At 35.9% G+C, this 12545-nt stretch overlaps 1 protein-coding gene across 1 annotated transcript in view; it reads left to right on the top strand.

The window, feature by feature from the left end:
* The window catches only part of LOC136807743 (androglobin-like), a 100520-nt gene that overhangs the window by 81203 nt on the left and 6772 nt on the right, over positions 1 to 12545 (top strand). Inside the window, exons 13-26 of the mRNA XM_067064357.1 lie at positions 1542 to 1687; positions 2422 to 2479; positions 3231 to 3474; positions 4284 to 4431; positions 5244 to 5358; positions 6157 to 6309; positions 7074 to 7407; positions 7961 to 8189; positions 8679 to 8832; positions 9948 to 10135; positions 10539 to 10620; positions 11186 to 11300; positions 11587 to 11708; positions 12038 to 12067. Of these exons, the coding sequence (XP_066920458.1) occupies positions 1542 to 1687; positions 2422 to 2479; positions 3231 to 3474; positions 4284 to 4431; positions 5244 to 5358; positions 6157 to 6309; positions 7074 to 7407; positions 7961 to 8189; positions 8679 to 8832; positions 9948 to 10135; positions 10539 to 10620; positions 11186 to 11300; positions 11587 to 11708; positions 12038 to 12067 (2118 nt within the window). The remainder of the gene's footprint in view (positions 1 to 1541; positions 1688 to 2421; positions 2480 to 3230; positions 3475 to 4283; positions 4432 to 5243; positions 5359 to 6156; positions 6310 to 7073; positions 7408 to 7960; positions 8190 to 8678; positions 8833 to 9947; positions 10136 to 10538; positions 10621 to 11185; positions 11301 to 11586; positions 11709 to 12037; positions 12068 to 12545) is intronic.

Genomic DNA, 12545 nt, shown 5'->3' with positions numbered 1-12545 from the left:
GATGTTGAACGCAGGAGCCTACTTTGCTCAAATTAAAACTGAACAAACTTTTTGAATTTTTAGAACCAGACGTCCAATAAAATACAAACACAATGTTGTACCTACCTGTGAAGTGAAAAATTTTTAACCATATGTTGACGGTGGTTACAACGGGACACGGTATCTGAAATTCCCTTAGCCTTTATTTTCAAAACATATGGATTGAAGACAAGATGAATCTGTTTTTATGGGAGCGAAACAAACACACTTGTTGAAATTTATGCGAGGAAAAATTAATGCAGGATTAATTAATGCAGAATTAATTAATTAGGCCCTAATTCGCATTATTTAAATTTGGCAATTTTTCAGCCAGTCACATTGAATAATTCCGCATAATTATTTATTCTACCATTAATTTATACTCACGGTTGGGCATCCACTATCCACAAAATTTAAGCTTTTTGCAAGGATTTATTTTCGTGTTTTCCCACGTTAAGTTATTTTCAAAAAGTGATAAAATGCGTTTTGGTATTTTTATGTATTAACAGTTCTTTCGTTGAAGAATCTCCGCTTTCTTGCTTGCCAGGGAAGTGGAAGTGGATTACAGCAATAGAAAAAATTGTGTACAGTGGCGGATTAGATGATGTTTTAATATTTTCATGGTGACTAATTTTCGCTGAAGGCACCTTTTCAGATTTTCTTAGGATTTTATTTTAATATGGTCTTTCGTAAATTCATATCTTTAGTAACCATGAAGAAATTTTATTCTAACTAAAAACTGTTTGCAGAAACGCGTATAAAGATTGTTAAAGTTTTCCAGATAATTTTCAGTAACCTTTATGATACAAATAAATTATATCTACAGTATGCCACCAGTCCAAAGTTACTTACTTTTTAAATTTCAAATCAAATGACTGAAATTGTATTCAATTTAATGGAATTCACCTTTAATCTGTATTATGTATTCTTTATGGGAGGGAAGCACTTTCAGTTTCACAGTACACATTCTTATGTTTGGGTTTTCAAAAGTGATTTTTATCTGGTGATTGAATAGAAAATCAACTTTGATATCATTCTAGTTCTTAACATGTTACGAAACCTGTAATGGTTTTAATTTAGGTCACTTTGCATCAGAAAGTGTAGATTTAACAGGTTTTTTTTTGGATTGACACTTTCGTTATGTATGGATCTTTTTGAGGAAATTTTAACCGCATCGGCTCGTGTTTCTTAACTTTAAACAGCTCTAGTAACATTGAGCACTTTTTATGAAGACTCGCTTCACCAATTTATAGTCTGATTATGATTCCCTTGCTCTCTTCATGGCTAAGTTCCTCTGGGCTAATATATGCTATCGGCGGGGCATTCATAGCGACAGCTACTTGCTAGTTTATTTTTTTATTGGCTACAAAGGAGCTTAAAATCGGCATTCTTTTTTGCAAATTCCGAAATCCGAGGCTAGGCCTGTTCTTAAAATTTCTTAGGTTTTAGCAAAATATGAACCTAGTTTTTACTATAGAATTGTTCTTACAAAAAACTGCAAAAAGGCATGTTTCTTATCAAAGGTGCCTGAAGATTCGGTAACATCTGGCAACACTCATGGAATTGAGCTGAATGAACCAGAAACAACACCAAGTGATGAATTGAAGAAATTATCAGAATCAAATAAAGAAATATGGATGGAACTTGATGATTTCTTTGAGTGTTTCAAGTAAGATTTAGCTATGTTTACTAAATTAGGTTATAACGGAAAAAAATGCAAATTGGTGCTTTTCAATGTTTTAAAGGAGTCTTTTCTCCGTCTCCGTTTTAGCTATTAAGAGCCTTTATTTTTGACGAGTTTTGAATGAAGGATTGATGATTTTAAGAGCTTGCTTAAAATTTCTATAAAGTATTGTTAATACAATAATGACCGGTTTACGAGGGCTTTACTGAGAAATATTGCCCGAGGTCAAGTAACGAGCTTGTAAACTTAGTTTTAATTTTGGATCAATCGTCTTAGATGACTCTTATTTGTCTCACAAAATATGAATAGAATCAAAAGGAAAGCTATACTATTGTATATTTAAAGGTTTTCTACGGAAATAAAAGGAGCTTATTTTAGGCAGTGTCTTCATGATGTGACCTCATATTCTATTTTCTATTGCTTTTGTAAAGCAAAAAATAACAAAGTTGATTTCGAGCAAATTTACAATCGATTGTTTTAATTATAAGATAGCAAACATTCTATTTATTATAAACATAAAAACATTCGAAAGAGTATCAGTAAAAGTCCCTTTGTTTGAGGAATGTTTTTTTATTCATTGTATTTTCATTTTTTCAAAACCTTTTTCTAATTTTTTCGCACTTGTTTTTACTACATCAGCATCATCAGACCTTTCAATCAAAACAAAACCTTTAGGTTGTGTCTTTCTCAAAGTATTATATCTTTTTCTAACCCTTCAGCTTTCTTTGGATATTTCATCGACCGAAACAATACAATAAGAATGTCATTGATTTAAAGGTAAACGTCTTTTACTTTTTTATCTTCGAGATCCTTTGTTTAGAGTCTGCAATATCTTCTTTTACGCATGAGCGTTACAAAAACAGTACAACGTTATCAGTTGAGTATTGGCGAATAAAAGAGCTAAACGGTACGCCATCGGTGACCTGGAGAGTAGTGAGACATGCGAAATCATGCACTCCTGAAACAAAAAACTGTCCACTTTGCTTATACGAGGAATTCGAAATTGCCAGTTACCCAGGCAAAAACTTATTGAATAAACGGACTGAAATTGTCGCAAAATGACATCGAAATAACCATTTACTCGTGAACTTCGGCGTGACCTGGAAAATTTCAAACGAAGAAGCCATTGTATATGAATATTTTTCAAACGATTTTCATTTAGCTGATGATTGTCATCCATATGGGCGGCATAAAACTTAAATTCCTAAATAACAAATCAAAGTCTCTTTCTTTTAATTTTAGTCTACAATATTATAAATAGTTATACATTTGAGATTCGCTGATTCGAACTTGAATTGAAATTTCGAAAGCACAAAGATATTCCAATTAAAAAAGTATTTTCCGAGGATTCCTGGTTTGAGCGTATTTGTTTAGATTTATAGAAAGATTCGAATAAAAAGGTAGAAATTTCTAGGCGAAATAGAAATTGTTATTATTGTTTCAAGTCGGTTGATAAAATAGGATTTTTCGGGAAAAACTTTAGTCACTTCCCCGAAACCTACCTTTTTCCCAATTATTCTCTTTGTAGAACTTTGAGGCAAAAAATGAACGTGGTAAAAAAAGCTCTGGACATAATCTAGTTACGGCAGGACGAAGTGCATTGCTTAGTCCAACATCGTTTCTTTACGGTGGTAACGCCTCAAGTGACACGCCCCCGCCATACATCTTGATAGATTGTTTGAAAGAAGTAGAATTGATGATCACGTTGCAATCTTTCTCACGATGGTTTGATCCCAATTTAAGTATAAATTATGTTAAAGATGGACAGATCGGTAAGGATATGCCTGATATTTTTTTATTCTTTATACGTCAAGATGACGTTGTATTCTCTTACGGAAGTATCCGAAAAAGCCGGATTTTTACCACCGTATTTCTATTCCTAGTAACAGAGAGGGGTGAAATCCCGGCCTTTTTCAGGTGTTTCCGTTAAAATAATGACTTACGCATATCAAGAATACCTGATAGTTTGATTCCGGGTCCTACATCACAGAGAGCTTATTCTTTATAACCCGTTAGTTAATGATCGACCAACGGTGGCTTGGAATCACGCAAGTTTAAAATCGGATGTCTAGCGCGACCACTATACTATGGTTCTCATTTGATAATCTTTGCTTTTAGATTGCAATCGATAATCTTTCCTGATTACTTCAAACAAATTTATAGCGGCAGTGGATAACTCTAATGGGATAAATTTTCGAGAGATTTAATTTTTGCGTTTTCGTGAATTTTTGCCTCGTGGAATCTCGTTAGATTGCTGCTGAATAAGTAAATCCAAGCGAAATCTTCAAAATTATATGTTCAGCGTAAATTACACCGTAAGGGTGCTGCTTTTAGCATTCACCTGGAAACTTTTAACTATTTTTTGGTTAATTCGCGAAAATATATCCAGAAAATTTCGCGATTTTTAGGCTCGTGTAATTAAATCTCGTAAAAATGAATCCGATTAAATAAGTAGGTAGCAATGTTAAATTAATAAATGGTTTGTAAGAAGTATTACATTTTGTACCCATTCAATCAGTTTAGAAAAAGTTTAACGATTCTAAATATTCTAATATTCAAAATGTTTTTTTTCATTTTTCAGATAAAGATATTTTGAGTCAAGTACCTAAACCTGTATCAGGTAGCCTGGTGATTGAACCTTATTCTTGGAAAAAAGTGGCTGCTTCCTCACCTTTGCTGAAGATAAGAACAACTGGTGTGAAAGCTGTTGCGCTGACACTGCCGCCCGGGTAAAGAACTCCTTTTTACTAAGTTTTTCTTGTGTCAAAGTGTGCCATATTATATTGGATTAAAACAATAATCGAAAAATTCATTGATCAATTTTTATTTCTTTCGAAGCTTTTCGGTGTTCATACCATCATCAGGTTCATAAAAATGCTCTAGTTTTGGTCTTTAGTTTCTAGAGCATTTTTATGAACCTGATGATGGTATGAACACCGAAAAGCTTCAAAAGAAATAAAAATTGTTAAATTAATTTTTTAATTTTTGTTTTAATCCACTAAGTTTTTCGTTATAAAAAAGCGTTTTAAATTGTAATTAAGTTTAGAAATTAAAGATTGTTCAAGATTGACCTTTCATATTGGGTGGACTGGCGTATACCGTCAGATTTGTATCGAATTTAGTAGTGTTTGTGCTTTTGCGATAATTTTTACAGTCGATAATATTCTCGGTTTCTTTCTCGCTTAAATAAGTAAGAACAAATGAAAAATTGAAAAATGTTGAAAAAATTAAGATCGAGTTAGTCATTACTATGCGGACATCTCTCTTTCACCATTGATATCTTAGCTTAGTTGATTAAATTTCGAGTAGATGAATTTCTCGATTTTCGCCGAAATTAGTCTTCGCAAAAAAAATCCGAATATTGGTCGATATCCAAGGTAAATGAAATAAATCGGGTGAAAAAGATGTCAACTCGCGAAATTTTACTACGCGAAAATTTTCAATTCTCAGTTCGCTTAAATTAGCCCACTTAAAAGCTTATTGGATATCCTTTTCGTGCCACCGCGCCCAACTCATCATTCTCATCCTTTCGTTATTTTAGGCGTCACGTGTTAAGGTTGATGGTGACAGCACCACTCGGTTTCAACGTCCATTTGTCTTCATTACATCCTTTCCACTATGGTGATGAAAACATCATTATGCAAGAACTCAAAAATGTAAGTGAAATCAAACCCTACATCTACGTGCCATGTTTATTCTGACTTTTCAGAAATAATGGCCAAATACAATTATGGCCGAAATCTATTGAGAATTAAGCTTATTTCTTCGTTTTTCGAAATTTGGAGTTCGGGCGAGAAATTCGCTTTTGGGCTAATTGATAAATTTATTCGAGTATTTCAATTCGGGAGGAGTTAATAGACTTCCAGGCTATATTCTGAGCCCTATTTGACCATTCTTGAACTTTTGGATCCTAAGATCCTTCCTAAGTCTTAAGTCTAGCGTTAAAACTAATTTAGAGCGCTTCCGAATCGTTTGTGGTTATAAGATTTCGTAAGAATCTCCCTTTTTTTCAAATATTACGACCGTGATTGTACTTTCCTGCTTGAGTACCTCATGGAAATTGCCGTTGTTACAGTCTGGGTCAAGGAAAACCAGTCCTTAAGATGGATGTTAATCTGGACCACAGATTATTTAAAACACTAGATATAGAGCTACTCTCTTTGTTTGAAGTAATGCGCCATTTTTGCTGAGTAGACTGCTGCCGGCAATTCGATTAATCATTACTATTCTCTCGCTTATCGTTAGCTGCCATGTCAGTTGCTTGCTCTGATTGAACAAATTGCCGGAACTGTGCCCTACTCAACAAAAAATAATGGTGCCTTATTTTGCTTTAACTGCCAGGGTTTAAGAATGACATTTTAGCTTTATCATGTGTTTTATATAAGATATCTGCTGTCCGAGCCCAAAACAAAAGTATTCCCCTCAAAAACTTGAACTTAAATCCTTCTTCATAGGAAAGTCAACGCTTCATTGAACACAGTATGGAAGTAGTTCAACAAATCGCAAATGTTATGCAAACCTTCATCTCACCAGCGAACTGCAATCCTACTAAATTGTTACTTGGAACTGAAACTAAATCCAATCAAACACGTCTTGAGCATTTTGAGGTAATATAAACTCGATTGGTTGATTGTACAAGCTTCTCTATATACATCAGAAGACTCGGAGTGATTTCATATCTTTCATTTCATTTCCAGTACAGTCCATACGACTAGCCAAAGTAGCTTTTCAGATACGCAAATGATCCTATCGTCTACACAAGATCACTTAAAAGGAAATACAGTTGACGCTCTCTAATTCGATCTTCAAGGGGAATTGGATTTTCATCGAATAAGGGAGCTTATCGAATAAGGGAGAGTCGTTTATGAGAGTTTCATGTTGACAGGGACTTTAAATTTCATCGAATACGGGAGCCTATCTAATAGTAGACTGTCGAATTAAAGAGCGTCAACTGTAGTTTTTAAAAGGCGGGAGACAGTAGCGTAGACAGGAGGGGCACAAAATTTGTGTAGGAGAGCAGACTTTTATGACACTGATAAAAAGATAATAAGAGTGTCATAAAAATCTGCTCTCCTACACAAATTTTGCACCCTCCTGTCTACACCACTGGGAAACATGTGAAAAGGGTGGAGGTGTTTACATTGTTCGTTTGTTCCAAAATTTACTGCCGCGATTTTTTCCGTAACCTTCCTGACGGCTGTAAATTCCCCAGCTGGCACACAACGTTGTTTCAACGTTTGTATAACGTTCACAACGTCCATACAACGTTAGATGAACGTTCAAACAACGTTGTGTGCCAGCTGGGTCTGCGGATATATATTTCCGTGCCTTTATAATCCTTAACAGACGATGGCAATTATTTCATTTTCAGGCTCTTTTCGAAAGTTTTGGTGCCATCATGAAAAAAGAACTTGGTAGCAACTACAATCAACAAGCAACTAAATTCGCCTTGGAAGCATTGAAACATCAAGCTTACTTCCATTTGATGAAATTTCATAAAAGATCAACAAAGAGACCGACATCTTTACCAGCTTTGTCGGCAACTCAACAGACATTCACCAGAGATGATTGTTCATTCAAACGAACCAGTTTACCGTCCATTCATTTCAAATTGAAGAATAATCACCGAGACAAAGCGGCAGCAATGTTTCAAGCTCTGTTTAGAGGATTTGTTGTCCGAAAATTAAAACAAGCTTGTACACCAGGTACAAAGATTATACTTGCCTAGACTTTCTGTGCTTTTTCTATTCATGATATGCACAACTGCAATGTCTTCTGACATTACATCACGGGCCCAATAGCTGATTGGTTGTATATGACGTAAAATGAGTCAATACGTCACTTTGAACCAATCAGCTGTTGGGTCCGTAGAAGACATTGCAATGGTGCATATCATGAATAGATGGATCTAATCTAGGGGTTTCATGATTTCTTTTACATTTTGTAATGCAATGGTTTCAATTTGGACTTGATATTCCAGTGTCAGGTTTGAACATTTTTCCCAATTGAGCTTGAGGTAAGCGAGGCAAACCTGGGTAAACCGTCACATCCATCTATAAGACAGATTCGTCTAGACTATTTGAATATTATATACAGCCAAAAAATCGAAAGATATAAACTTACTATATACTGATTTAGAAATCTACAGAAAATTTACTTTAGACGTTTTTACTGTCGTATCATGAAGAATTATGCCAATTAAACTCATATTAAACGCTAGATGTTCTTTAAAAACCTTTTGTTACGCTGTCACTCTAGGATCTGCAGAGAATGTTAGTTGTGTGGAACAATTAACCAAAGTTCTTCAGCTGGTCACTTCTAATTGTGAACAAATCTCTATATCAACTTATCGTCACATGTTCACAATGAAGCCTTCACTTTTCCAACTTTTCCCTTTCCATTCGGACGATTGGAACAAGATCAGTTATATGGACTACACGGGAACCTATCCGGAACAACAAGCTGATTCCTGGTTTGTTGTCTGTCGGTATGTATTTGGAATTCTATGTCCTCCATTAGTTTTTAAAGAATCAGGTAGTCGAAAGTAAGTCTGCGATCACAGCCGTAGGCGACCCGAAGAGAGGAAGGGAGGGCGTCACTCATGCCGTTTTAAATTTAGAAGCCATGGCGCCACTTTTTCTCTCCAGATTGCTCCAGTCACCCGTGATACTTCTTTCTAATTGCTGAGCGTCAAGTAAAGAGGCATCATCGTCTTTGGCGTAACCTGGTCTTTGATTTAACCCAAGACTTCACGCACCGTAGCTTAAGACTTTACTTCGAGGTGTTGACGTAGGTCATGCGACGCGACGCCGTGGCGTAGGTCATATAAGTGCATATATGCACTACGGCCTAGCTTTCGCTCACGTTTGGCAAGAACATTATGACCTTAGCAAACACCTTAAAGTTCCACAAGAATATTCTGGAAACGTCTACCTCAAAAGATATTTTCTTGATTTTTTTATTTCTTTCTTTCTAGAGATATATTTTACGTTGAAGAATCGTTTCTGGTGTTACCGAAGTTTTATTGTAACGTACCTGGATGTCATTTGATTGTCATTAACAATGACACGTGTTGTAGAGTAAAAACTGTCTTCAAAAGGGTGGTACCCCAAGTACTTCAGAAAAATAAGGTAAGGGAATCTTTTTTGGAAATGCCATGAGACAAGCAAACGTCCGAGTTCGGAAGACAACCTCGCCCGTGCCATAGTGACTTAAGCCCACTGAGATTTTTATAAATCCTGGAGGCTGTTACTCAATCCTGACCAAGCATAATCTTTTGGTCGATTTTTTGATAGTGGTACCCTAATGGCAGCACCACACAATAATGGTGTAATGCATCGAAAGCCCTGGATTTACCGTTCATTGAAAGTTAGATAAAGTTTTTACCCTTGTAAAAAGTAGCTTGCCTGTCAAAGACGGCATATATAGGTTACTCCAGGGTTAGTGGTTCAGGCGCGAGAGAGTAAAGCCATAGGATTTAGGATTCTTTTTTCGTGGTACGGAAATTATTTGCTAAACAATGCCTGGTCTAGGGTATCAAACGCTAGCTTCAAAAAGATAGGTATCTATCGAATTTTTTCCATGATTTTCAGGAATTATAACTTATTTAGGTCTCTTAGTTACAGTTTAGACGGCTAATTTCTGCCCTGAAAAAATGGGCAGAAATTTGGCAGTTAAAGTTAAAGTTGATATTGTATTGACGTCAAAAAAGGGTAATTTATTGTCTTTAGACAGCGGACTTTCTAGGACTTTCTGCCTACTTTAATGTACAAGTAGAATAGCAGGGACGAAAAACGTTAGATTCTAAATTATGCTTACTCTAGCTATTGTCTTAAGAGGGGGGGGGGTTTCAGGGGGTACCCGATTCCGCAATTCCGCCAATTTTTTCTCCAATTTCCGTCAAACCGTCTTAAATTGAATCAAAATTCCGTCACCGAAAATTCCTTTGAAATTCAATATTTTTGTCGAAAATTCCGCAAATTTTGAATATCTTTTACCAATTCCGAAATTCCGCAAATTTTTTTGCTAAATTCCGTTTTTCCGCACTAAAATTGTCTAATTTTCCGTCTCCGTCAGAGAACCCAATTTCCGTAATTCCATCTAAATTTTCGCCAAATTCCGCCTCTCCGTCCGAAAAAAGGGCCGATATCGCTCCTCCGCCAACCGTGAAACCCCCCCCCCCCCTTAAGATATGCAGTCGTTACAGTCTCAAAACTCATGTTGCTCAAAATAACCTTTCTTTTAGACTGGGTACACATTCGTGGTAACTGCTTATACAGAAAATGTTGTTCCTGCTGGCAAATTCAAGCTTCGTTTAATTGGTGAACGTAACCCATTACCAGGCTCTTCAAAAGAGGGAACAATTAATTCTAGTTTCTTTGTGAACGAAACACGTGACTATTACATTCCCAATAAATATGATCGTATATTCAGGTATTATTCGTGATATGTTTATGATTTTGAAATAACAGTGGAGGCTCTTTAATTCGACGTTCTATTATGGATATTCGAAACGACACTCTACTATTCGATTCGCTCCATTATTTGAAAAAATTCGAATTTTCCTTGAAAATCGAATTAAATAACGTCAACTGGTTTATTGGTTATGAAAGACGTCTAATCAGCTAATGCCAATGATTCGTCTTTGACTTCATTTTGGCAAAAACAGAAAATTAGTAGGCTACTACAAATCACGTCGTCAAGTTTCAAATGAAAGGTGTTTATGTGATCAAGCCTTTAAAACTAAAAGAGAATTACCGCAGCTCAAGTTTTTTGGTCATTTCAGAAGAAAAGAATTAAGATTGCTGTACTTTTTCCATTCTCTTATTTTATGCAGACATTCAGTATCAACGACTGAAGATGTTTTGAGTAGCATACAGTTCACCACATCCAAAGATGAAGCTCATGTCAAAGTTCAGGTATCACTTTTTTTGCATTCCAGAAAATATTTTTGATGATCGAACGTGTCCTATGCGTAAAATGGTGTTTCGTTTCTTTCCCATGTTTACAAGGATTAAAGATGTAATTCAATTGCTACGTGGAGTCATATATTTACCTACATACTCTAACTTTGATTCGATCAACAAGGTATTTTGGTTCCCCTATGGAAAGTATTTGCAACAACTTTTTATAAGTCAATTGACTGGTCCTCTAATTCATTCATTTGTCCCATGAAACTTTCAATAACTTGAACGCGCCTGATATTACTAATTTTGGCATATTAATTTTCATTCTACAAAAGTATTTATAGCAATCAAAGAGGGAAGATTTTTGAAAAGTTTCCACAATGCTTGCTCTCCCAAAGGGGTGCAAATTTTCAACTTTTCTTTTATCAACCATCCCTACTTTAATCAACCAAACCATGCTACTGGCTACCTGTTCAAATATGTTCGCGTGTGACGCAGGCTAATAATATGTTTAATAGTTTCTGTAGTTTTTCCATATTGATATCTAAATTTTCATATTCTCCCTTTACCCTTTAAGGTTTTGGACCAAGGAGAGGTTGTGTATGAGAGCGTCGGTAAGAAATATGTTACCATACCTGCTCTCATATTCTGCAAAAACGTCATACAAGGAGAAGAAAAGAGCAAATCTAGACGTAAGTTTACCTGAGCAATACAAAATATATAAATCTACTAACCCCTAAACGAGGTACCCGGCTTTTTTAAAGTGTTAATTTACCGTTATCCTCAGTCAGTCGAGATGTAGGCAAATTAGAAGCTTACCGTATCCGTCGCAGAAAAAGTATACATTCATAAACTCGCTTATGGCATTGAAGGTCAACAGATACCTGCAGTTCTGGTTTACTAAACTTCAAGGGGTATTTTGAGTTCTCTTGAAGTATTCTTATTACTTATCCTCGTGTTTTTTATTTCTTTAACTAGCCACATCAAGAACAGGTTCAGGTCGTTCATCTGGCAAACAATCATCCACCAACAAACGACCTAATTCCTCCTCCAGAAAATCTGCTTCTCCTGAGAAAAACAAATCTAAAATTCTGGAACCGGTAAGAATTTAACCAAAAAATCTGGTTATGTCTCTTTTCTGCTATACTGTGGACGAGCAATATTTTTTGGACCTACCTCCGGGTACGAGAATTCTAAGCCAATCAAATACGAGCATAAACAACTGTCCTAGCTCTCTTCTAGCGACCAAATCCGTTGCAGAAGCCATCGCCATAATAAAAATCAGAAAGATTAGATTCGGCAAGCGGGTCTTCGTCGCGAGGTTACAGGGTTGTAAGCAGTTAGGTTTTAAATGTTTTCTTATTAGTATGTGTTCGACTTTCTATATGCCCGCCTTTACTAAATTATTTTTTTATTTTTTTTTTTATAGAAAATCCCTGAAACAATTGAAGAGACAAAGGTGATAATCGATATAATTCATTCTGTGGAGTTTCACATAGATTTGGAGATATACCCTGCAGCTCTGACCTGTTTGCTTTTTTATTACAGTGAAGTCTCCAGGTGTTTTAGTTATAGAAACTCCATTGTATTGATTAATTTGCAATCTACACGAGATTCTGTGTCGATTGGTATATGATTTGAGGCAATGTAAAAGCGAAACTAAAGCCATAGCAGCCTCTGAATTGAAACGATGGTTCGATGAAATTTTCAAATTTCAACTTTTTGGACCTACCTCGGTGGTTGGAGGTCCTTTAAATTAACCGACGTTCGTTCGTTCGTTCGTTCGTTCGTTCGTTCGTTCGTTCGTTCGTTCGTTCGTTCGTTCGTTCGTTCGTTCGTTCGTTCGTTCGTTCGTTCGTTCGTTCGTTCGTTCGTTCGTTCGTTCGTTCGTCTGTTACCAGCTTTTCTTGGGACTGGCTCATTAGTTTTTTCTGAGC

The sequence above is a fragment of the Clytia hemisphaerica genome, unplaced genomic scaffold, assembly GCF_902728285.1.
Source record: "Clytia hemisphaerica strain Z4C2 unplaced genomic scaffold, Clytia hemisphaerica genome assembly, whole genome shotgun sequence".
Taxonomy (NCBI): Eukaryota; Metazoa; Cnidaria; class Hydrozoa; order Leptothecata; family Clytiidae; genus Clytia; species Clytia hemisphaerica.
This window is presented reverse-complemented; position numbering and strand designations above follow the sequence as displayed.